The sequence below is a fragment of the Pungitius pungitius genome, chromosome 3 (genome assembly GCF_949316345.1).
Source record: "Pungitius pungitius chromosome 3, fPunPun2.1, whole genome shotgun sequence".
NCBI classification, from domain to species: Eukaryota; Metazoa; Chordata; class Actinopteri; order Perciformes; family Gasterosteidae; genus Pungitius; species Pungitius pungitius.
The window spans coordinates 9,416,002-9,440,145 of NC_084902.1; the positions used below are offsets into that span (position 1 = coordinate 9,416,002).

At 39.6% G+C, this 24,144-nt stretch overlaps 1 protein-coding gene across 2 annotated transcripts; it reads right to left on the bottom strand.

Annotated features, from left to right (window-relative positions):
* Positions 1 to 1,085: 1,085 nt before the first annotated feature.
* ptgir (prostaglandin I2 receptor) lies at positions 1,086 to 17,788 on the bottom strand. Of its 2 annotated transcripts, none has more exons than XM_037473443.2 (3): positions 17,513 to 17,785; positions 16,355 to 17,384; positions 1,086 to 2,979 (listed from the first exon to the last, which is right to left on the bottom strand). In XM_037473443.2, the coding sequence occupies exons 2-3, from the start codon at positions 17,198 to 17,200 to the stop codon at positions 2,701 to 2,703; spliced, it is 1,125 nt and encodes a 374-aa protein (XP_037329340.1). In that variant the 5' UTR covers positions 17,201 to 17,384; positions 17,513 to 17,785; the 3' UTR covers positions 1,086 to 2,700. The 2 variants fall into 2 exon arrangements, with proteins under 2 accessions (XP_037329340.1, XP_037329348.2); XM_037473451.2 differs by lacking the exon at positions 1,086 to 2,979 and adding an exon at positions 11,058 to 11,335 and having other exon boundaries at positions 17,513 to 17,788.
* Positions 17,789 to 24,144: the final 6,356 nt, after the last annotated feature.

The window sequence follows — 24,144 nt, forward strand, 5'->3', positions numbered from 1 at the left end:
AAATGGTGGAGCGCTCCCTTCGCGTGCGAGAAGCAGCGTCATCAATGCCCGCATTCTCCAGAGATTGCTTTTTTCAGACGAGGAGATAACGAGTGATGAACGACTTGGAGACAATGTTTAGCATTGCCCGATACACTCGGGCCACCAATTTTCCTTTTGAACTGTGTTTTACGGAAAACTTTGTGCAATTACACAGACTACCTGACCGACTTGACTCGACACAACCGCATTTTGTGGTGGGGATTAGCTCAAATGGTAGACCGCTCGCTTAGCATGCGAGAAGCAGTGGGATCAATGCACAAGGTCTCCAGTAGCACTAACTTTAAGTGTGTTTTTCTTTCTTTTAGGAAAAAAGTAACGCTCTGTTGATTCTCCTCACATGCCCATCGCCGAGCCAAATTGGCCTCAAATGGTAGAGTACTCACTTAGCATATGCGAGGTAGTGGGATTGATGCCTGCATTACATTATTTCGTTTAGATTGTTCGACTTATAGAGCCACTTCCAAAGTTCCACAAGTTTCTATTGGGTGGGGACGATTAATTCAAGTGGTGACTTTTTTAGCAAGGCAGAAGTAGTTTGATTTATGCCAACATTCTGACAGAAATACCCTAAGATGACTTAAACTTTCATTATAAATTTCATAGACTAATTCCTTTCATTGTCGGGGAAACTGTTGATAATACCTGATCAAATGAATGCTTCTTAGTTTTTTAGAATCGCTGACAGATTTTAATACATTTAACAAGTTTCCTAAACTTAACACACCTAAAACACACAATGGGCAAAACTTAATTTCATGCTCAAATTCACACATTGTAAACTAAACCCTAAAACTAATTTTCAAAATACAATACACTAACACAACAAAATCATATAATTATTCAAAACTCTAACACATGTTCTCTTCCAACAGGAACATTTAGTCAATCATAACAACACTTATCAGCTATTCCCAAACTATCCCATCAGCTGTAAGTATTGAGAACTCAGTCATAGCAATCGTAAAACCTGTAAAGTTGATATTAGGTATTACAAGAAGACAACAACAACAAATGACCAGCAAACTAGTTAGACAGTTATCTTTATCTCCTATCAATTTCATATATTGTAAACCCAGATTAAAGGTACTCATGTCCAATCGGAAGTCAAAAACTACATGGACTGAGATACAGAGAAGTAAGACTTTGATGACACAACATTTTCTTCTCTTTGGGAACATACATAAATTGTGCTATTATTGTATACCTTGTATTAATTTATTTTACATTGATAAAATATACATCAGGTAAAAAATACTATATCTTTTCATATATATTTTTTTATTCATTTTGATGTATGTGCAATTTAAATATCCGACAGTTAAGAACACATGTGCAAGTGGTAATGCCTTTTTTAAAAAATCGTTTAAGTTAAAAGTTAAATGTTTTGAAGTAATTAGTACGTGACTATACAGCAAAAAGTGAACGTGAAACTTCAGAAATATACAAATTAAATGTAAATTAACTCACTTTACCATGTCTGTCATCTCTAAATCTCTGCAATTCATTTCATAAACAAACCAGCACGGCTGTAATGACACACAAAATACAAAGGGCATAAATACACTATATAAATTCAGTTAAAGTCACAACAACATAAAGCTAAATCTTAACTTTTGCAGCAGCAGAGCTTATCATTCACAAACAAGCATCATAGGTATTTTGGACAGTGAAACTGTTAACAAGGGAACCAAATGTTCATGCATAAAGGTGCATTTTCAGCTTGACAGGATGAAGAATCCACTTTTTATTAACTGTCCCCCCTCTAACTTAGACTAGTCAATCATAGCAAGTGCATTAGCACATCATTATTCAGCCTCAACATCTCTATTGCGCTAGCAAATGAGAGTATACTGAATATAGACACAGACTTCTTTTGCTAAAATAATTGTAACTGTAAGTAAAGGTCTGTATGGCTTCAAAGGGAAAAAAAAGTGTTCATTTTATTGTCCTCTGTCTTGATCAGGAGGTAAGAGCTGTTCCACTTTTACACAGTAATCTGTATTCATCATTCTGTAATATTAATACATCACATGTTCATATATCATATGTTCATATTCATAATACAAGCACTCTGTGGAGGTGTAACAGTGCAATGTGAGTCAGAGTAATCTCTGGTGGGACCAAGTCACATTACCAAGACTAACATGGGTGAAATGTAACACAGCTGGAACACAGACTATAGTCTGCAGTATTTATGCAGGCTACAGTCATTGAAGTGGAAGAAAGCAAATTAGAATTAGGAATTTGCATTACTGTAGTATTTTACTCTTAAGACAAAACTACACAAGATTAACGTCTGCTTATAGTTTGTATTCATGTTAACTGTGACTGCTCGACACATCAGAGATCTGTAGCTGTGAACCATCCAATAGTGGAGTTGATTTAATAGACATGTTGAGAGAAAAGAAAGTGAGTCTACACTCATGCGTATAGCCTTCACCCCAGTGCCCATATTCTGATTCTACAGTAGTTTTTTCATTGGCATGATGTAAGTCAACTTTAAAGCTGTTTCTATTAGAACATGGAAGTTTAAGACCTAGTGCAATGGTCGTCTTTGTGACTTAAAATAGAGGAGTGCATGTATCCTGTATGCAAATGTTAAATTAGTTTTATCAGACATGGAATCCTCCTTGCTTACAACCTTTGGGTTATTTTGGGTCATAAATGTATACTCGAGTACTTTGGATCGGTCACGTCCGGAGGGTTGCGCTGCATGTGATTGTCAAGGGGTAAAGACAGAGCGCAGTGTGCTGACGTCTTTACAGCTTTTCTGCTGAAGCGGCAGCTCAGCAGAGAGTAAAGGTGGTGAAACACCGACTTGCGGCAGATGATGAAGACCCAGGGATCCACGATAGGGTTCATTGCGTAGAAGCGGAACGCTGTCTTGTTTTCTGCGTCTCCACAAAATGGATTAATGGCGTTGATAAAACCTGCAATCTGAAGAAAAAGATAAATTAGATGCCATCTATCATTCATAGGCTAAAAGTGTAAAGCCTATGAAATACAACAGAGTTCTGTCTAAAGACCTCAATCTAGGTCTTAAGCCTGGAACACACCAAGCCGACGGTCGGCCGTCGGGCAGTTTTCGTGCGTCGGCAGACTAAATCTCCTCAGTGTGTTCCGCACCGTCGGCCGAAGTTGGTCCTCGTCGGCTTTGTAACGGCCAATTCGACATGTTGAATCGGCTTCGGGGCTTGTTGGTCAGTCGGGCCTTCTGATCATGCTGATTGGCTGCTCAGCCAGCGAACCAATACTGCCACCTGCTGGTACGGAAGGTATTTCCTCTCACGCAGGCGCAGAACGGACGTGCTACTTGGCCGTCGGGTGTTGAGAATCGGCTTGGTGTGACAGGGCGACTTTGGACCCAGACGCTGCCGACGTGAGCCGATTCTGCAGTCTGCTCACGTCGCCACTAGTTCGTCGTCGTCAGCTTGGTGTGTTCCTGGCATTAGGATACAGAGTTTGTTCCGTTTGTTATCTGTTCCAGATCAGGTAACCAGAATGAAAACCAGCAGGGCTATCGGTTAATAATGTTGCAGTCTTATTCTGGCCATGGAGAACTCACTTCTTTACATAGAGAAGCTTTGGTGAACAGGCTGCATGGATGCATCTGCTTCTCGTCCACTCCCTAAGAGCGACCTGGCATCCAGTTTCATCTGCATTTTAGTCTCCACATTATTGCTCTCTAACGCAAATATTTTTCTGGTTTATTTTCTTTTGAAATATCACTTTGTGTTCCAAGGAATATTGTGTGGAGACTTGCTTCAGAACATTTTTGTTTGTTTGTTTTGGTGATTTATTAATAGGATTACAGTTTTTTTCAATTGCTAAGAAGCATTGTTCAATACTGAAACCACACTTTCAACTCTTCACACAGTCTGCATTTCCTAGATTCATTTAATTTAATCAAATCTACAAAACTCACTCAGTCCAACAACACACTTCATACAAGTCTCATACACATCAATAAGCTTGTTCCACCGATCACTGGCAACAGATTCTCATTCAGTAAACATGCATGTCACTTATAATACACTGACCTAAAGATCACTAGCAACAGGGAGCATTACATCAATTATTAACTTTTATTGAAAGTTTGAACTCATTTTCACATGAATATTATTTCATCACAGACTAACCAATTTTTAATCTATTGAATGTACTAAAGCATACTTATGTAATAAGAATGAATCCAAAATAATTTGTTTTCCTGCACATTTGAAAAGTTTCAGCCTCTCCCTCCTCTCTAAGGCAACCGTTGGATCCTACAGTAAAAGAAAACAATTACTGTATTGTAATAGGTTTCAAAATATAGACTATATTGTACTGTAACATGTATCATCTCACCTGTTGTTCTGCCAAATTAAATTTGTACTATAGGCGCAACTATTGAGCGGTGCAGATTTGGCTGCAGCCTCAGACCGGCCTCTCATATCACTCCTCTTCCCCCACCGACCTGTCTTCTGTGATCCCTATTTCCAAATAAAGTCATTTCCATGCTATCACCTTTTACTGAAACATGGTGATGAGACTAAAGCAGGACACCTGGGTCGATTTTGAGCTTAAATTGCAATTAGATTGGACTGATAATTTTTTGATTTTCTCCAAAGATTTTTTATTATTTCAAAATAATTACTGCAGAAGTGTTTGTCATCATTCTGATTTGGATGTGGTTTTACCAGTTTTGAAAGCAGTGTGTTAGCAAATGAAAAATATCCTGCAAATACACAGTGTTTTGCAGTTTGTGGAGTATGAATGACAAAAGTATTTGAGGATCTTGGAAAATGGGGTGATTGAATGCATTTTGTCTGAAAGCAATGAAATATTATTCACAGTAACGTCCATATACACTTGCGAGTTGTGTGTCGCGGAATGTGTGAAGAGCTTTGAAAATGTGATTTGAGTATTGAACAATGCTTCTTAGCAATTGAAAAAAACTGTAAGAAGCTTAGGTCTAAGGTATAAATGGTATTTGAATATTATGAGACAAGACACCAAAATCTTGGTGTAATCACATTTAGAGCAGGTTTGCTTTGGTGTCTTGTGTTGTGCTGTTATCACAAGATCAACAGATTGATGCATGATTACACAATGGAGTTGTTGGACATCGGGTGTGTAAACCGAAGAGGGCGTGATACTGCTTGTTCTGCACCAGTGTTAGCTGAGACCGTGTTTCATCTTGTAATCCAAACAACCCTGTCTTTATACCAATAGAACATGTTCTGTGTGAGTGAGCCCACTTTTATTTTACAGAAATATCCTGAATACAGATGCCGAAAATGATACATGACAAAAACACAAGTGTATAGACCTTTAAGGTCGAGCAGGCTGCAAGTAGGCAGCCGAGACAGCAGCTGCTGATCTGCTTTTCTCTCATCCTGGGCATAGAGGGAAGCAGCAGCTGGCCCATGTAGCATGCTTGTCACCTCACTCCTCTTCTCTATCAACATTTCCCCATTCCGTCCATGAAATATTCAACAAACATTGGCCTAATTAATGGCATGTGCTGATTGAGGGCCGTTATGCATTGGATGTTAATGTTTCCTTGTTGCTAGGGCCTGGACTGAAAACTAATAAGCTACAGACGGAGTGAGAGGGCCCAGACACCAGACATCAGATGGGCCAGAAACACTGCTGACTATATCCTCTCAACGTTCATTAACTGAACTAATTCACACAGATGTGGTCGCTCACATTGTGATCTACAGATACATACAGGAGAAAATAAAGAGAGAGATAGAGGAAGAGACTGATCGTGTGACCACAAACTATGAAACATTTATAACTGCAAGATGCTTCTGAGTGCATGTTTGGCACAAAATGCTTAATGATTAAAAAAGCAACACCCTGGAAAATGGTTGTCAACTTAGATGGATCAGAAGGGATACATGTAATGGTTCAAAGTGGAACATAACAACGACCAGATGTTCTTGAATTTTTTTAGGATGTTTTAGTGGTTCTTGTAAATTTCTATAATTGCGCAACTGATGTAGTCACTATTACAGGAAGTTTTTCACTGATTGAATAGAAGTGATACATTAGGACAGTCAGTTAGTTTTTCCTCCATCAATAGTGCATTTGTCCAACTAAAGATCAACATAAACTGGAAATCCCTGATATTGCATTTTGTAATGAATATCTCGAGGTTTGGGTTGCACCATCTATTTATAAATCCATCACTAAGTGAATGCATTCATTTTGTGGTAATTGAATAAGATCTATTTGCCAGGATATCAGCACAATATATAAGACAATGGATCTGAACACATATTTCAAAACCTTCAGGAACAACACTGAAATATGTTCTTATTGGACCTTCACCTCTTTTACGATAAGAATCATCTTGTTTTGGCACATGACTAACAAACAGACCTTTGTCTGGCAAACAATTGTCATTCGAATTAATAGTTGAAGTAAAGCTTTATCTTAAACCTACTGGCATAAAACACACTAACAAATATCACGACAGTTTCCGACCACGTTTCCGACCACATTATTCATCATGCGGTGTTGCCAGAAACATTTCAAACAGACCCGCATCCTCGCCCTCTCGCCGCATGACCACCCTCGCCCTTGTTACCGTCGGTGCATGACACCCTGCCTCTTATGGTCCTCCCGACCAACCTGAAGCCCAGCAGGGAGGGCCACAAATCACAAGCTGTCCTGTCCGTGCACTGCGAAATGTGGGGCCGAGAACCGATGAGATGTCAGGTTCTCCCTAAACAGGAGCATATCAATGAACATCAATGTACCAGTGTGCGGTTAAAGAGCAACCCAGAAACACCCAAGAGCTGCCGAGGATCAGAGTGATTATTTTAGGAGAACAGGGAGTCATGCTGATGCAGAAAGGAATATATTTTGAGCATGCTCATAGACACATACGTCCAGTATCAGCAAATACATCAGGAGACTTACTAGATACAGATGCAAACAGTAAAGGTGCACTTACATGTAGTACCACCATTCACTCATCTGCAATTTGTAGCTAAACTTAAGTTTAAAATCCTATTTCAAAGATGAAATCCTATTTTCCATTTCCTTTTATTTTGTATTTGAATTTTCTGATAACCTGCCTCTTGGGTACATCATGGAAGAGACACATCATAAGATGCTATTTAGGCTTGGTCATTGCATTTCAGGAAACCAGACTATGTAATGAGTGTGTACACTCTACAACCCATTATTTTATACCTTGTGGTCCTGGAGGACTCTTTCCAGCTATTTCTTCCTAATCGTGTTTCACGGCAACATTACACAAGAATAAGAGGAGACAGCAGAGATTGCAAGCCATTCAGAGGGTTTACGGGAAGAGAGAGAAGTGCTACAGTGCTACACTTGTCTTTAAAGGAGTAGTTTTAGTAGAGTAGCTTTTGAGATATGTTTGGGAAATACACTTGATCCATCAGAGAGTAAGATATAAATTTCATGTGTCATTTTTTTGTCGACCCGAAGCCAAATACGCTGTAAATTTTGTTATTGTCAATTAATGGAAACGCTTTTGACTCTCGACCAGCTAAACGTTTCCTTCCTCATTTTAGCCTTCTTTAATCTTCTGTGTGTCTGTGAATGATTAGAGGGTAATGGCATTCTGATTTAATGATTTGTCTTTTAAAAGAAAATAAAAGAATGGTCACAGCATGTGGAGAAGGCACAGCTGTCAACACTATGTGCACTTGGAACTATCATATCTCGCGGTTGGCCGTTGTTTTTGTTTACGCTGGGTGTTGTGCACCTGGGACACTTGGACGTCAGATGTTGGAATTTCGGTTGATGTCTGGAATGCAGCATCTGTGTTTCTACAGTGAGGAAACATTTCACTTCTCTACAATCTACAGTTAAGAAGTTAGTGAGGAGGTCCCTTGTGTATTCTGAGATACAGAAAACGAAAGAGAGCAAGAAAGACTGGGTATTTGCTGGCAAGAGCTTCAACAACTGGTGCATGTAAACAGTTTTTTTTTCCATTATGTCAATGTCTCCTAATGCTTTGTTCAGTTACTTTTACAACATTGAAAACTGTCACATGGAAGTTTCACAGCATGAAGCTGTTCACATAGAAATGCAACTTTGTTCTGTTTCAGGAGCAAGAAAACATCAAATCAAATTGCTAATGAATGTTAGCAATGTAAGGAAGTAAAATGAGGTTGTGTTTGTCTTCAGACCAGTTTCATCGGGGGAATAAAGCGGTCTCAACTTCCTTTGCGAGTTTCCTCTTTCAGAAGAAAAACTGTGAAATAACTATATGATACAGCCTTTATGCACACAGAACCCACAAGCATCACCCATTCTTTCTACCGACGAAAGTCAGAAAAAGACTTTGGTGCGAACGTCTGAGTCATAGTGAGCTTTCTGATCAGTAAACTCTCATAAACATAAAGAACCTGTAGGAGTATCAGTACTGCTTGACTACTGAAACAAAAACTCGTGACAAAAAAAAGCACATGCTGCAGCAACACCAAAGAGGAAATGAAAGCAACTGTGGAAACCCCAAGACAACTTGAAATGAAGTGAAATATGAGCTACACATGTTAAGAGTAAGCTGACACTGTTGCAAAACCTTGTTGCTTGCGAGATGCACAGTGGTATGGTAGTTAGAACTGTCGACACAGCAAGAAGGTTGTGAGTTCAAGTCCACCCACTATCTTTCTGAGTAGTTTCCCCCACAACCCTCCAAAGAAAACGTGTGTAGCTGTTGCAACAGGCATTTGATGCAGTTGATGTGGTGAGAGAATGTCTAAACTGTACATACTAGATGCGATTTGTTGACAATGCATTTTGCGCTTAGAGTCAGATCATCTTCAGACAGAATAACTTAGTTCTTTGTGATGTCAAATATGCACAACATAACGTAGCTCTCAGGGTTGAAACAGGGGAATTTTTTGTACGTATGTATTATTGGCCTCCTTGTTTTATGACTTTCCAAAATCATCAGTCACACACAGTCTCTGAGTGCTTTTGTTGTGTTTGGGGATTTATAAAACAAACACATGATACCCTTTATTTAACTAATATGAGTTGAAGAAACAACATTGTTTTTGGCTTAAGAGAGTGCATTAAACCGCTAAGTATGCAATGTGCTGCAGTAATGCCAATGTTTTCTGCATAATCGTGTAGATTTGAAAGTTACTACGCATATACATCTAACTCTTCTTTGTTCTGCTGTCATTGTGCAGCTTTGCATTATTCATACTGTGTACTCCAAATGGGCTTCCTCTTTAGGCTGCTAGTGTGAATTAAGTATAACTCCAAAGCACTTGTATAATAAAAACTTTATATTTAAGTAAATGCTGATACATGCATGTGTGTCTGTTCTTGCATGCTGTTTTTGATCTGTAATCCCTTTTTAGAAAGCATCAGTTTGTATCAGCTTTGGGAACAGTAGAAATTATAGATGCCAGGATTATGGCGTTCATCAATGCACATCAGACCTCCGACACAAATGGTCAAACAGCAAAAAGAGATTACATTGTATAATATATGCAACTAGAAATACTTTGTTCAACAAAACCACATGGTTAGATATTGGAACAGATCATGATTTGGGTTCAAATAGAGACTTTCTTCAACAGTGGACGATCTGGTGACATTATTCTGCGTAATAATCGGCCTCTTGCATTTGTTTGTGGGAGGGTTTGAATTTTGAAAGCAGCTGGTGTTTTGCAGGGACGACAGGCTCTGGGTTCAATGGGATGTTTTTCAGATCAAAAGCCCGCGGAGACATTGGTATGGCCTCGTACTTCTAAACATTGCACTATTCTAACATCAGATTACGAGAAACCACGTCATCATAATATTGAAATGTTCTGTTTATAAGTAAACAAATCAAATACAGCTGTCACAGGTAACTTGAGATTTAATGTTACTATTGTCACAGTTTGTAGTTTTTTTCAATCTAGTTTCAAAATGTGCTCTTCCCAATTGTCAATTGTTTCCGTTTCTCAAAATTGATCTTTTCACCACAAAATACATCATCAAGTCCAAGTGCACACTTAGCCCATTGGTTTGTTTTCCCAAATACACATATTTCATAAAGGGTGCTTTCTTTTGCATCATATTGTAACTGAGAAAAACATATATTAATTATCCAATTATCAAGCTTTTGAACTGCATTTGACCTAAAAATGTCACTGAAAGTATTTTTATGTCTCATCTGTGGGAGCAGAGATGAGTTTGGGAATTAATTTCCATATTATATTCCATGTAGAGTTCACTCCGGGCTAAAATCCCAAACCACAAAGTCTGCACTCACTGGCTGGTTGTAATTATCTTGTTAAATTTGTTTTGTCCCAGTTGTGCAAGTGGTCATAGACTCTATGGAGGGGCAGACGGTTCCCAGAATTGAAAAAAAAATACAACTGGTCCACTGATATATTGTACGACCGGACTGAAAAGCCCAATAACATCCGAACTTCTTTTAAACAGTGACACTGATACATTGGTAGATATATTTGAATGCATTAATATCACATGGGTGAACTCCTGTATTGTTTTATTTCTCTATTGATTAAATAATTAGGCTGATTTTTCAGTGTTTTATCATGTCGGGCTTTTATCGAAGCGGATATGTACCACTTCCCAAAATCAAACGCCCCTCAACACAACAATAGAAGATGACCACATTTTGTAACACTTGGGGTTTATTTGATGTTAGGGTTTTGTATTTCACTGCTGCGGCTCAGGCATTTTTTTCTTTAGGCCATGTATCTTCTGAGACTGCAGACCAGGTGGAGCATGAAAGAAAAATCCAATTTTCTGTACCTACATTTGAAGTGAAAGATGTCATTAATAAATTAACAATGGCTTGTTTTGGATCTGGATTGTATTTTCCTAAATACCTGGATTTGTAAATTGTTAAGAGCTAAATAAAAACATAGGAAAGTTATTTTTTTCCCCACGAGAGGTCCCAACCATTGAGAAACTCTACACTCGGGTCTGGAGCTCATTTAACGCAATGATGTTTGAACAATGAAGTTGTTGATGGATGGACAATGAAAACCATGTGTCTACAGCAGGTGGCTTCTTGGCTTTTCTTTAAATAAGTTTGTCAAAGAATTATTTGGTAAGAGTATACCGTGTATTTGCCAAAAAATAAATGTTCTACATGAAATAAGTATAACATAACAATAATAATCATCACAAACACACAAAGGATTCATTAAGGACACCATATCACATTTCCTTAATGACTGCATCTATTTTTTTATCGGGGGAATGTTATTCAAAGGAATATTGAGAGTTAAGTACTACGAGAAACAAAACCATTTGATGGTGATCCAGCATCTGCCACAGAGACGGTCTGGCGGGAAATGGAATGAGATCAGTCATGGGACAGAAAGTAAGACAGCGTTTCACATGAACACACAATTCCCCGAACAGGATATTGATAATGTTTGTAGCCTCAGTATTCATTTCAACACTGCGTTGAGTAAAGTTGTGTTGTAAAAAGTCAGATATGACATGTTAGGGAATCACTAAAAATATGACGGGTCACACATTTGAGAGCATATAAGATAGTGGAGGATGCAAGTATCACAACTTTAAAGTGTTTGCCTTCAATATTTTCAGCCTAAACCATGGAATCCAATCTCATTTTGGTGTGAGAGGGTTTGCTCGACGTGACGAACCAACAGAGAATCATCACCCGACTCAGATGTTCCCCTGACCCCAACAAAGCATACTAGAGCTTTTTTTCTATCTCTGACCTCCTCTATGCATCTGTCTTCAATCTTTATTTCATCATACTGGACCTCAGGCATTACAAATCCTTTCAGCACCTGCGCTCACCTCTTATTGTTCGATACCAGTATACGGCGGTGCTCTTGAGGAACCACACACTTTGACACATTCAAAAAGGGCTTCAACCTAATTACCACTGGGATCTTTATTACATTTGCTCTTTCCTTTGTGGATCACACAGAGTAAAACGGGACAGCAAAACAACAAAGCAGGAAAAATCTGAAGCTCATCCTCATATATGAAGTATGTTGTGTTGAACAATGTGTACCCACTTACAATGGGATCCTCACTGTTTATCCCACAAAAGGCAGCTGCTGAATGCAGTGTGTCATTTTTCACTATGGAATAGCTAACAATGAGATGTATCTCCCAGCAGTGCCTGAAGGATCTGAAACACAACCCTGGCTCTGTTACAGCATGTGTGTCATTACATCTCTGACTGTACCACTACCATGTCTACCATTACCAAAGTCATATTAACCTACGCTGCCGTCCTCCCAGACCACTACTAGACTCAAGCAAGCATCACGGGGATTTGAGCTTTAGGTCATCTCGGATGAGTCTCTAATTGGGGAACCGCCCTCGTCGTCCATTCACTGAATTCGGAAGTTTAGATCTGGTGGGTGTCAATGACATATCATCCTGCATATTTCCAAAGGGTATTCATTCCAGTCTCGGTCCGTTGAGGGACTTTAGAGCTTGACGCTACTTTTAAACTGGTCCCAGGTTGATTTAGCTGTATGCTCATTGTTGAAGTCCTAATTGAAAGTCCTAACTGACATGTTTATTCAATATTTTAGTGGTTTTAAGACAGGCTCATGTAGAATTAGTTGTCATCTGGAACTGTTAACTGTTTTTTCAATCCTCCTTCAGTCTCACGGCCCTTTAAAAGATGAACACGTGTGTTTTTGGTTTGTGTTCTGTATGATTTTGCTTCATACAGTTTTTTTCGGTTTCCTTCTGCCAGACAGCCCAATTTTATGAACTGCCGCACAGATTCCCGAAGGCATGATGTCCTATGAGTGTATATGTGTCACAGCAGCTATTAATCTTCATGACAATCAGCCCTTGTGCGCAGTTTGCTCAGAGCTATGGGAAGTGGTTTGGTATTTCCATTTTATATCCGAGACTTTAACTCTGATCTTGTGATCCGCGAGCTTTGTTTTTCCTCCGTAGTTCACTTGGGAGGGCTGGTCATTAAATCAAAAACAGTCCGTTTGATTTAGACTTGAGCGTGCACCAAAGGTGATGCAAAGCTTTTTTAATGCTAAAGGTGGGTCAAATTCTGCCAATGAAGGCTAGTAATAGACCTTTTTCACAAAAACCGAGAATCAATCAATCAATGTGGAAGTGGACTTCCTGTCACAAAAAAACCCTAAATAAATAAATGGTACACATTAATTTGTCCATCAGTGTCAAGTTTACTTAAGTGAGAGCGATCAGGCTAACTTAGCTACTGAACTGTTAAATAGAATGACAAATCATTAGCGTGTCCACTTAGGCAAGGTGTGTAGAGTATATAGAATACCTTAATAAAGCATTATAATCTGCTTTTAATTAAGCATTGTGGTATCAATTTGTTCTGTATGGTTGTCCAAGTGAACATCTTGGGCAGTATCTGGCCCGAAACCTAAAATGAGTTTAACACCCCTGGCCTAGGGACAGCCTGTGGTTTCAAGTGGCAAACAGTGATCTGCTGCAGACACACGTGCTCCCATAGACATGAGTGCTCCGCCTTTTTAATGCTAAAGTTTGGTCCGTCATCCCACCGGATAGCTTGAATCCATTTTTGTCAGACATCACCATCAACAGGAAAGGAATAAAACGACTTTTTGGATTTGGTTGCTTTTGGGAATAACAAGAACAGCCCGGTACGCTACGTTAAACTCTTTCTCTTTGCTTGCGCCATTTGTTTAACGTTGCCCTAACCGGACAGGAAGAACATTACCACAACGATTGCGTATTTACTGTAACAAATACGGAAGTTGTGGAAAAGGTCAATAAGAGCATTGCTGGAATGCAAAAACAGATGAAAACAAAGAGAGTCTAAAATGATTCACAACAAGATAGTCTGCCTTGCGGTTGAAATAATGCCCCATCCACTTAATTTGCAGGTTACATACTTTGTTATTTTAAGATTAGAAGAGTTCTGGCCAAGAGATATTACTTTCAGGAATGGACTAAACCGACATGCAACCGGAAAAATAAACCCTCAACCCTGATCCACCCTAACCCGTCAAACAAGATCTACTATTTTCTGAACACTTAAATCATGTCAATAAAGCTTCTATTGTGCTACTCAGAATCATTTTAACAGTGAAGTGAGGTCAGATTTATTTCATGGCTCGTTGTTGCACTTTCTGTCGTAACCTCACCTCCAATTCATGTCTGTACTGACTAAGACACGGCAGCTACGCTAACGGAAACCTTTTACCATAAAGTCAGAGTATTGGAATCAATCTCACTGTGCACTGCATTAAACTACTTGTAGTTATCTGAAACATAAACTGCCCCAGCGTTGTTTGTATGTACATATAATATTAGTCTAAAATATTGATTCACATTGACATTCCCATTTTGAGCTAAAACTAAAAATAGCTTGAGTAGTTCCCATGGGAACACCAGGGAGAGGGAGGTATTGGTGATTGTCAAGCAATCAATCTGAACGCCTGGAGGACATAGATTTGCCCATTTATAAAACTAAAGACAACAAGACAAAGAGCGAAGACAGGCCGAAAGGAGAGCAGTTGATCCTTTGTCAAAACTCGTCACATACGGATCCAAAATACTGAAATGACTAACAGGAATCGACAGCGCAGTCATTTTTCATAAACAGCTTTTATGCAAGTCCTATTTTCATTGATTGATGATTGTTTTAGTCTAGTCAATTTTTTTAAGTCTAGAAAAATTGAATCAAGCTGATGATGAATATAATGTGAGAATTTGATGATTTGCTGGAATATCTTTTTTTGTAAAAATGTCTTCCTAGAACCAATCATAATGGACCTCATGTTTAATTCTACATCAAACAAATCAACTGTTCTTTTATATACCAGCAGCTGTAATAACCCCCATCACATCATGTTCTATTGGTTAATGGCACCTTATCTCCTGCTGTCAGCTACAGTTGAACAGTGTGCGCTTGAGGTTTAAAGTAGTGGGAAGTTATATATATATAACATATGGCCTTGGCTGCGGAATGAATGACAGCCCTGAGAAGCTGGTTTGATTCAGGTAACAGAGAACAGAACAAACATTCACAGCCAACAGATCACTCATAAGAATGAAGTCAGCCAACCAAACCCCTTCCCGAAAGCTTTTTATGAGCAATTCCCACACATGTGATCTTCACAACTTCCCTGATCACGACCACAACAATGGGAACACTTGCCTCCTAAATATTGAATAATCTTTGCTAGATGTGCAAAGGCAAATACTGCAACATTATTCAGTTCTCTGATTCTCATATCGCCTCCTCTGCCAAACTGACATTAAGTGAGGGAAGCATTCATTTTCAAGCACCAGTATTCCATCTCACCCACATCAACCGGAGTGCAGGCCCTACTGATGGGGGGCAAACTGCAGACAGAAACCATGTTTTGGAGCTTGAAATCTTTCTGCAAGGTCCAGTTACATAGAGAGTAAATTAGACTAACTGGAAACAAATGCCACACTTGTGATTGTAATGAATGGGAGCGATTTGTATACATGAAGGAACTCCTCTGAACTGAGTGAGTAGAAAGGATGTACTTTACTATATTTTCATTACAATAACTTTTTTGCCAACATCTGATGTGCTTCAGGCAACCTAACTAGTATTATTCATGCACCGTATACATCTGGAAACACGTCTGCTGAGCTGCACCCGCACATCATCACTGACTGTCTGGATTAAAACCACAAGATTGACATGCACAAGAAAAAACTAGTACACGAACCCCCACACACACACAGGTATGCTGAGATGAATCATGAATCACTCATTACTTGCTATTGTATTATTCAGAATGACATAATGCTGGTCTTATTTTGGTAGGGACTTTGGATTTAGGAATATTGATCGTCGTCAGGTTTGGCACACTTCTCTCAACGCAAAGTAGACAAAAAATATATGTTGACGGTTGCACTCTCAGGCCCGCTTTTTATTAGTGGGGCCATGTAGAGCAAAGGACAACAGTTTAGGAGACACCGACACATAGTACAAAACCTGCAGAGTTCACCAGGCCTGCTGAGCTTTCTATGCACATCTTGATTACAGAATGAGGGGAAGGAATTCATTTTAGAAGTTCCTTTTTGAATTGTAACGGCAAGTTGTGGATAGGTTTTTAATCATGAGACCAAAACCAAACTCCCCTTTTTCTGTTCCTGTTTAAGTTCAGGCTCTCTTTTTTTCTCTCGCTGAGACCTTTCGTTTCATGTATCGACAACTGCAGAAATCATGAAACATAAAAGGTTTCTGCTCTTTTTTCTCTCTTTCAAACGTAAAGATAATTTAGAGATACGATGCTGTGGCCGTGATGTGTTTTCAATCTGTATTACAAACAAATTTGTAACGAAGGAAGTTCAATTAAAAACTCACTGTGAGTGGCAGCGAGCAGACCACGAAGATGACTGTGATGAGCGCCAGCAGCACCAGGTGGTCCATCTCCTCTTCCCCCTGTACGAACCAGGCCAGGCTCAGCCTCCTCCTCCTCCCTGTCGAAGGAACCGAGCCGCGCCGCATCATCTGACTCCGGTGCATCCGGCAAAGGCTGACAATCACTGAACCGTTGCACACAAACACGGCAACGATCAGCAGTGCCATGAGGGAGGAGTACGATAGGGAGAAGGCCAGCACCATGGCGGGCCGTTCATCCCCTGTTGAGTCCATGTCGATGAAGCACCACGTGCCAGGACAGTATTGTCTGAATTTGCCGTATCCGCTGTATGGCAGCAGACAGAAGGCCAACGAAAAGAGGTAAATAAAGAAAAGAGTAAACTTGGCAAAATTTCGGCGAATGTGTACAGAGTAGAAGTACGGGTGGCTGATGGCCAGGCAGCGCTCCACGGACATGGCGCACAGGATGAGCGTGGGCGCCAGGCCGAAGAAACTCATGGCAAAGGCAAAGAGATTGCACAGCCTCGCACCGCCCAGACGTATTAGGGACCTGCTGTAGGCGTAGCAGATGAACACAGGTGGGCTGAGGAGGCAGGTGCCCAGTAGGTCGGTGAGGGCCAGGCCGGTCACCAGGATGCAGAAGACCGACGACCTGGAGCGATGCTCCTTCTGGTGCACTCCGAGGATGAAGAGAGCCAGCAGGTTTCCCACCACGCCAGCCAAAAACATGACGGTGCTCAGTGCAGGGTTGCCATCTCTGTTCACGGTGAGAGCGTCATTGCAGGTGGTATTGTGACAGGAGTCGTTAGAAACCATGGTTTTGTTCATGTTTGACTCACGGCAAAGAAATATGCCTGCTCGGCGCGGAATAAATAAGGCATTCCCACGGAAACAAAACACTTTGGCACCTCAGAAGGCAGGGGCGTATGGTGAGTCCCTTAATGATGCATTGACTGAACACATGGTCCTCTTTCTGTCCCTCTCTTTTAATGTAGTCAGGTTAAAAATATTTCTGTGAAAAAAATAACATGAGAAAAAGTAAAAAAGAAGTTGCTCAGTGCTTTAATTCACATCTTCTTTCTATACCTGAATGCTTCTTAAGAATGAACTTCATAGTTTTATTGACAAATAATCACTTACCTTTCACAGGCTCTTCCTGTGAGAACCAATACTAAAGCATTTAAAATAACCTGCCGGCTCCTCCTCCTTCTTCTTCTTTTCTTCTTCTTTTTCTTCTTTTTTTTCTTCTCCTTCTTCGGTGGAATCCGGCTCCTACTCTGTTAAGAAGTTACGAGATACGGAATTCGAAGTGCGTCGGCTGTGCTGTAAACGAGGCGCGACTGTTTCCCCCGCTTGCTTTCTCCTTCTGTCCGCCAGCCTGCACCTCCTCCTCCTCCTCCTCCTCTTCCTCCTCCCTCCCCTGTCTGCCGGATCGATTTGAAGTCCCACCCACCGCGCTGCTGCAGCCAAAAGACGCGGACACAAGTTATCTAAAAGCCTGTCTAGGAAAAATAAAAGTGTAATTAAAGGTAATGCTCTTGTTTGTTCTTTTCTTTGTTTCATGATGTTGTTGCCCAGAGATATGCAAGCAGATGCATTGCATGAGCACTAGCTATTATTAGCCCCAGTTTTTGTTGTGTTTTTTTTATCCTCAAGTTTTGATATATCCCGAACAATAAACTTTACATTTCAACTATCAGAGACTCGTATTGCAGTAAATGCTACTCCTTATAGACTGAAATGAATAACAAAACACAGCCACAGCTAATTTTGATTGATTTCTAGATCCTTTACCTACGGTGGGATACCTGAATAAATCCTTCAAACATGCAACAAAATATTTTTATAGACTTTTATTGCACAATTGACTCCATCTAGCATTGAGGTACTCATATCAAATCGATATAGCTACTATACAAGTTAAAGTACTCAATGAAGATTAACCAGGACAGGAAGGCTGCATTATTTGCTGTATGATTTTCCAAAATGTTTGGTCTCGTGGGAGAGTGACCTTATTTGTTTGTCAAATCACTGTAGATGTTAAAGCTTGTTGGAATTGACATGATCGACCCATGGGAAAGCCAGCCGTTGCTTTACAGCTATCTGGCTGTTGCTAGTTTTGATTTACATCCTGGTCATTGTGTTTTACTGGTCTGTTAAGGTACTCCTGCACAGGTGTTTTTACTTAACCAACCTGAATACCCCTTCTCTATGGATTTTTCAGAGATCTAAAACAGCGGGCCACAGATAACTGCTTTGAAACTATATTATTTGATGGATGAAAAATTACACACCATGAACGTTTCACCATCTCCGCAAACGCATTAGACTCCAATGAAAGTCCTGAGGAGCCATTACTGATCTCCGTAACTGTTTCTTTTTATGACACCTAAAATGATAAGTCACAGCAATAAAATCCCCACAATCAAGGAAATAGGCTGCACAGCAGCTACAATTTATTGCTTAGTTTCCACTCTGAGTAATTTCTGCTCTCTTGCTATAATTGACAGAACATAATGGTATCAGCATAGTGCCTACGCTCTATCCTCGCTGGGGTAATGGAGATCAAGTTTCTCCAGTTTTACAGTCAGTGAACTAAAGTGTTGCACAGTTAAACAGCTGCTAGGTGGTGAGCTCCTGTGACGTTGTCCAACAAAGGCATTTATGTATTTTCTTTTTCTCAGCTTCACTTCACCTCACCAGCCCCGACTCGCTCTTTGACATACAAAGCTTCAATTTATCTTTAACCACCACAGGGAACCTAAAAGGCATGGAAGCCACACAGGGTGTTTATAGTTGCACTGCGGATAAAACAAACACGGCTGCCATCTTTGAATAAACAGAAGCCGTCCTCAAAACACATGCAGACATACTTGCACGATTTCCCTAAACGATCTGACCGGTTTGTGAACTCTACCAACCAAGACACCGGCATCCTAAGAATTTAGTCATTTTACATTACATGTCATTTAGCTGACGCTTTTGTCCAAAGAGATGTACATTAAGTGCATGTCAACCATAAGTATATAATCTCAAAATAATAAGAAACAACAAAGTGCAATTTCCTGAAATAAGCAGATTTACAACAACTTGCTATGGATAGGAGCCATTATAAGTACAATTTAAGTTTTTAGTCAAGGTATATAGTCTTTTACACAAGTTCTCCGCCTGATAACCAGTTTGTAATAAGTGCAGCCAAGCGTCAATTTACAATAAGAACCTCTTAGTCACATGTGTTTGTTGTTCATTAAAAGGGTGAATAGGTGCAGTAAAGATGAATGGATGATGGACAGAAAACTGGGTAAATAGACACATAATGTAAGGAGGACTTGATGGTTTGGTAGTTGGATGGATGAATAGATATAATGAAGTAGGGAAGGAAAACTGTTAAATGAGGATGGATGATATGACATATTGATGAAAATATATAGATAGATAATAAAGGGACAGATATATGGATGGATGGACAAAAACTTTCTGTTCCAGCTCGTTTGGACGTGTTCTCACAAAGAAGAAAAGTGCAACACAAACTAAAAAATAACTTAATCACACATTGCCCTGCATTTGTATACAATACAACATACATTATTGTATTTACATAACATGCCTTCATCCAAACATGAGGACACATTACAAACTGCAAATGAAAACTGCTCTTATTGTTGCATTTTTGTTTATTTGCGACAGCCAGCATATGAAGTTTCGGTAACCAATCACGATACAGAGAGTGTGGGAGAACTAATTGATTTGAACATTTATTGTAAGTTGCTTTGGTTAAACGCGTCAGCTTTGTAAAGTAAGCCACGGACTGACAAATGTGAGTGTGTGTGTGCATGCGTAATAGCGTGTGTATGTGTGTTGTGTCGTTGGCACCTGCTTCACAGTTAAATGGATACGCTTGATCTGGTAAGCATTCTTCCCGAAAATTAAATCCCAGAGAAATACCATTCTGTTGCAAAATATTAAATTAATGATGTGTTGCATGACGCAGTCTGGCTTATTTTTTAAGGCTAACAGAAACTTGAATCAAGAATGTACGAATTTCCAGGAAGAGAACCACATTTTGACACTTTTGACCCGAAGCACAAAGGATGTGGAGTCCCGGAAGGGCTGATCCTGGCTGTCAGTATTTCCCAAATTGAAAACAGCGATAGAGATCTGAATAAGTTTTAACAATCTGGAAAGAAATTGAATGGATTAATGTACAATGACGCATTTAAGATAATAAATATGTAGCTAACACTGTTCGTCCAACTCTGTGAAGAAGCAGCGTGCGTGAGAATCAAGTCTGTAATAAATATTGATCACTAAAACATGATGAGCCAGAAAATATTTTTAGCTGTGAACGCCTCAATGTCTCGTAGCGCTCCAGGACATCAAGTCCTTCTTTGTGTTTGTGTCACGGTTTGGTCTCTCTTCCTGTTTTAGTTTGAAGTTTCATGTTCCTTGTGGTCCTGGGTTAACTTCACTTCCTGCCTTGTCCTGTGATTGCCTGAGTGTTTCCACCTGTGTCCAATCACCTGCACCTCCCTTGTGTATTTAAGCCCCGTGTGTCTGTTGTCCCCTGTCGCGTCATTGTCTAACGTCAGTCATTGTTGGTGCACGTTCCTTTGGCTTCTGTTAGTTTTTGTGCAAAATAAAAAGCACATTCCGAAAGTCTGAATTCTGCATTTGAGTCCTGCCTGCCTGCCTTCTGCAACCTGCTCCAGCCCGAACCTCGTGACAGTTTGACCGGTATGCGAATCGGGCGTTGAATCCCACAATGGTAAACTCTGTTAATGAGGCGTAGTTGATTCTGAGTGGAAAGACTTAGGAAGCAGACTTTGGCAGGTAGCCGGTGCATGTGCACGTGAGCGTCTGCTGGTCAGCTTACGGTTGCTGCTCTGCACTGCTTTCACACGGCGGTTAAAGCTGAGAACGCAATCGTGGTAAAAAGGTGTTTAATCCGCTGGTCCCGCCTCCAAACAGTGTTGGCTCTTTTAGCTCTTTCACCATTGTTTGCACTATTAGCAACGACAGCTGTGAGCGACTGACCGTTCCATGTAGAGGTTTGTTGAAAGGCATTTAAAATAGATGTTAAACTGTTTTTTTGGATTTACACGTAGATGCTTCTTGTTACGAGCTGATATCAAAACATATTTGTTCGTAGTTGAATTAAAGCAAAGTCCTATAAAATAAACAAGTTTCAAACTAAAATAACTGCAAAATCCAGTAAGACAGTTTTTAAGTTGACATGCTACTTTCTTTTTCAAACTGTCTTTGAAGGAGTGCACGGCATATGAATGAACTACTTACAGAAGCGATTTTCACAATCCAGGTATTTTAAAGGTATTTTCTCTGCTCATAAGTTTTGCTTGCTATTTTCTCTGTCTATATGTAATGTTCCATATATATATTTTAAGATTGTTGAAAGAAAAAACCTTCTCAGAGCTGGACAATTGGTCCAAATGTTATTGAATTTACCATATGAAATAATATAAAGACAAATAAGTCCTCTTTGTTTGCATGTTGTGAATAAAATTGCAGTTTCAACAGTTTAAAAGAATCCCAATTAAACATTTTTATTCCAACTGTTTCTATCAATTCAATCATCATCAATGTTACGTTATCATTTTTGACTATCATTTTTAAATTAGACGAGATGTTACATGCCTATTCCAGACTCTTGATGAACTGTTTCTTGAGCTTCTTTTGAACTGCAGTTGACAAAATAAACCTGAACTTATGGTCTAGGAACTTGATCCTACATCTCAGTGCCTGGTTTAAAGAATGCGATTCACTATCGCAAAATGTGTAATATTTTCAGGTTTTAAAATAAAAATCCCTCTGGGATGGCACATAGCGGATTTTAACTATTAGTCAATAAAACATAATGCAATGATAGGCCACTGTTCAGAAAATAATGACGGGCTTTCAAATTGCATTATGGATGACTCATACCTGGTAAATTATGAGCTTCAATCAATAAAGCAAATCAATACTTATTGAACAAACTATAATGTTAGCGTAAAGCCTCCTCTTGCCTTCAAAGGTTGGTTCTCAGAACGTTATTACTCTATCATTATATCAGTTGAGTGGTTTTAAATTGGAAATGCCCAGGGCATTCTGTGATTATGTAACTGCTTTTGAGTTTTCAAACAGGAATTCCAGAGAAACACATTTTAAAATGAACATCAGACCAAAGCACGTATTAGGGTGCAGAACCTGCACATAAGGCTATAGGACATTGTAATTAAAAACAGTTTAACACTTAGATGTGGCTGAAAAGAAAAGTGCAAGTCACCTTAGGAAATTATGAATAATAATTAATTTGCCACTGGTCTTCTTTCTCAAATCATTGACTTAAAAAATGTAACCATCACATCCATGTAGTTCATGGAATATTTGCACAACTAACCCTTTCCCAGTTTAGCCATACTGTGTCCAAGAATAAGCGCTGACCTGCAGAGAGAAAGCATGCCTTGAAAACATACTATCTATGTTAGCGAGTAATTACCTCTCCACAACAGCTAACAATGTGTCAGTGTAATGTGATTTTAAAGAGACACGGCACATTCCGCGTGCAGGAATAAAAAGTACATGTGATAAAAATGTTACTTTGCCAACAAGCAAAGTGAGAGAGGCGGGCATGAAGCATGTGATAGTGAACGAGCGGAAAATGTGAGACAATGATTCTGTTGTAAATCTTTTTGGAAGGCAAAGTATTGGGTGTGAATGAACAGTTCAAACATAGAGTTGCGGACATGGTGACATAATCAGCGAAGCAAAGTTGACATAATGCTCCACAACCACCGCCCACAGGTAAATATTGCGTGAAAAGGTTTCCCGATGTAAGGTTAGGTTACACACGTCCCAGTCATGGATATTGGGTGTGGTGCAAACACAAACATACACACTGACACCACTATCCACATACACAAAACGCCTAATTTTGGTATTTAGGATGAATTGGCTGGAAAAAAAACAGACAATGGAAATGGAGTTAGAGAATGATGAAACAATGCCACCTAGTGTTGAAGTGACAGTCAAATCAAAGATTTGATATTTGTAGTGTGTATGGTGTCTTGATCTTAAACTGGACCATTACTGGTGTAACAAAAGGTGTAAAAGGTATTTGATTAGATACCAGTAATGATCCAAGGGTTGGTGAATAATGTAACATAACGTATGGCGAATAGTGGTAGAAGGTAATAAAATACACATATATCTTGAGTAGTTTAATCTATATTGCATCATGTAATTTGTGTATGTATAATTGAAGAACTCCATCAAATTGTAGTGAATTTTAGAGTAAAATATTTCCCCCAAAATACAATAAAGAAGCACAAAATTGAAACTCTCAAGATACAAAGACCCAAAGCTGGATTTAATGCACTTGACTAAATGGATTTAGCCGATGTTGATCAAAGGATGAAATGCAGTGAATTTTTAGGCTTGCTGTAAAATAAATCACTGAAGGAGTTGCCTACCACCCATTAAAAGAGGAGGCCTTCTATTTGCATTTGTGTAGGTGAAAGGTCATGACCCCAGCTGACCCGGATCACCAAAGGCTCCATTAGCTACCTCATGAGCGACTAAATATAGCCGGGGCCTGAGACCGCTCTGGTGTTAAGAACTGAAGTGACTCGCGCTGAACCAATGGGAGACCGTCTGGATGTGATCAGTGTGGGCAGAGAAAGGAGACATGGCAATACTGAAGAGGGACATTTGTGAGCTCCATTGGAAACCAGATGTGTGTAAAACAGACATTCATGTTAAAGATCAGAGTCCAA

What these genes read in the sequence shown, in the direction of transcription:
- ptgir (XM_037473443.2), bottom strand. Translation starts at nt 17,200, where the DNA reads ATGAACAAAACCATGGTTTCTAACGACTCCTGTCACAATACCACCTGC. An exon ending in TCTGCTCGCTGCCACTCACA is followed by an intron (nt 2,980 to 16,354) that starts GTGAGTTTTTAA and finishes CTTTTTCTTCAG; the next exon opens with ATTGCAGGTTTTATCAACGC.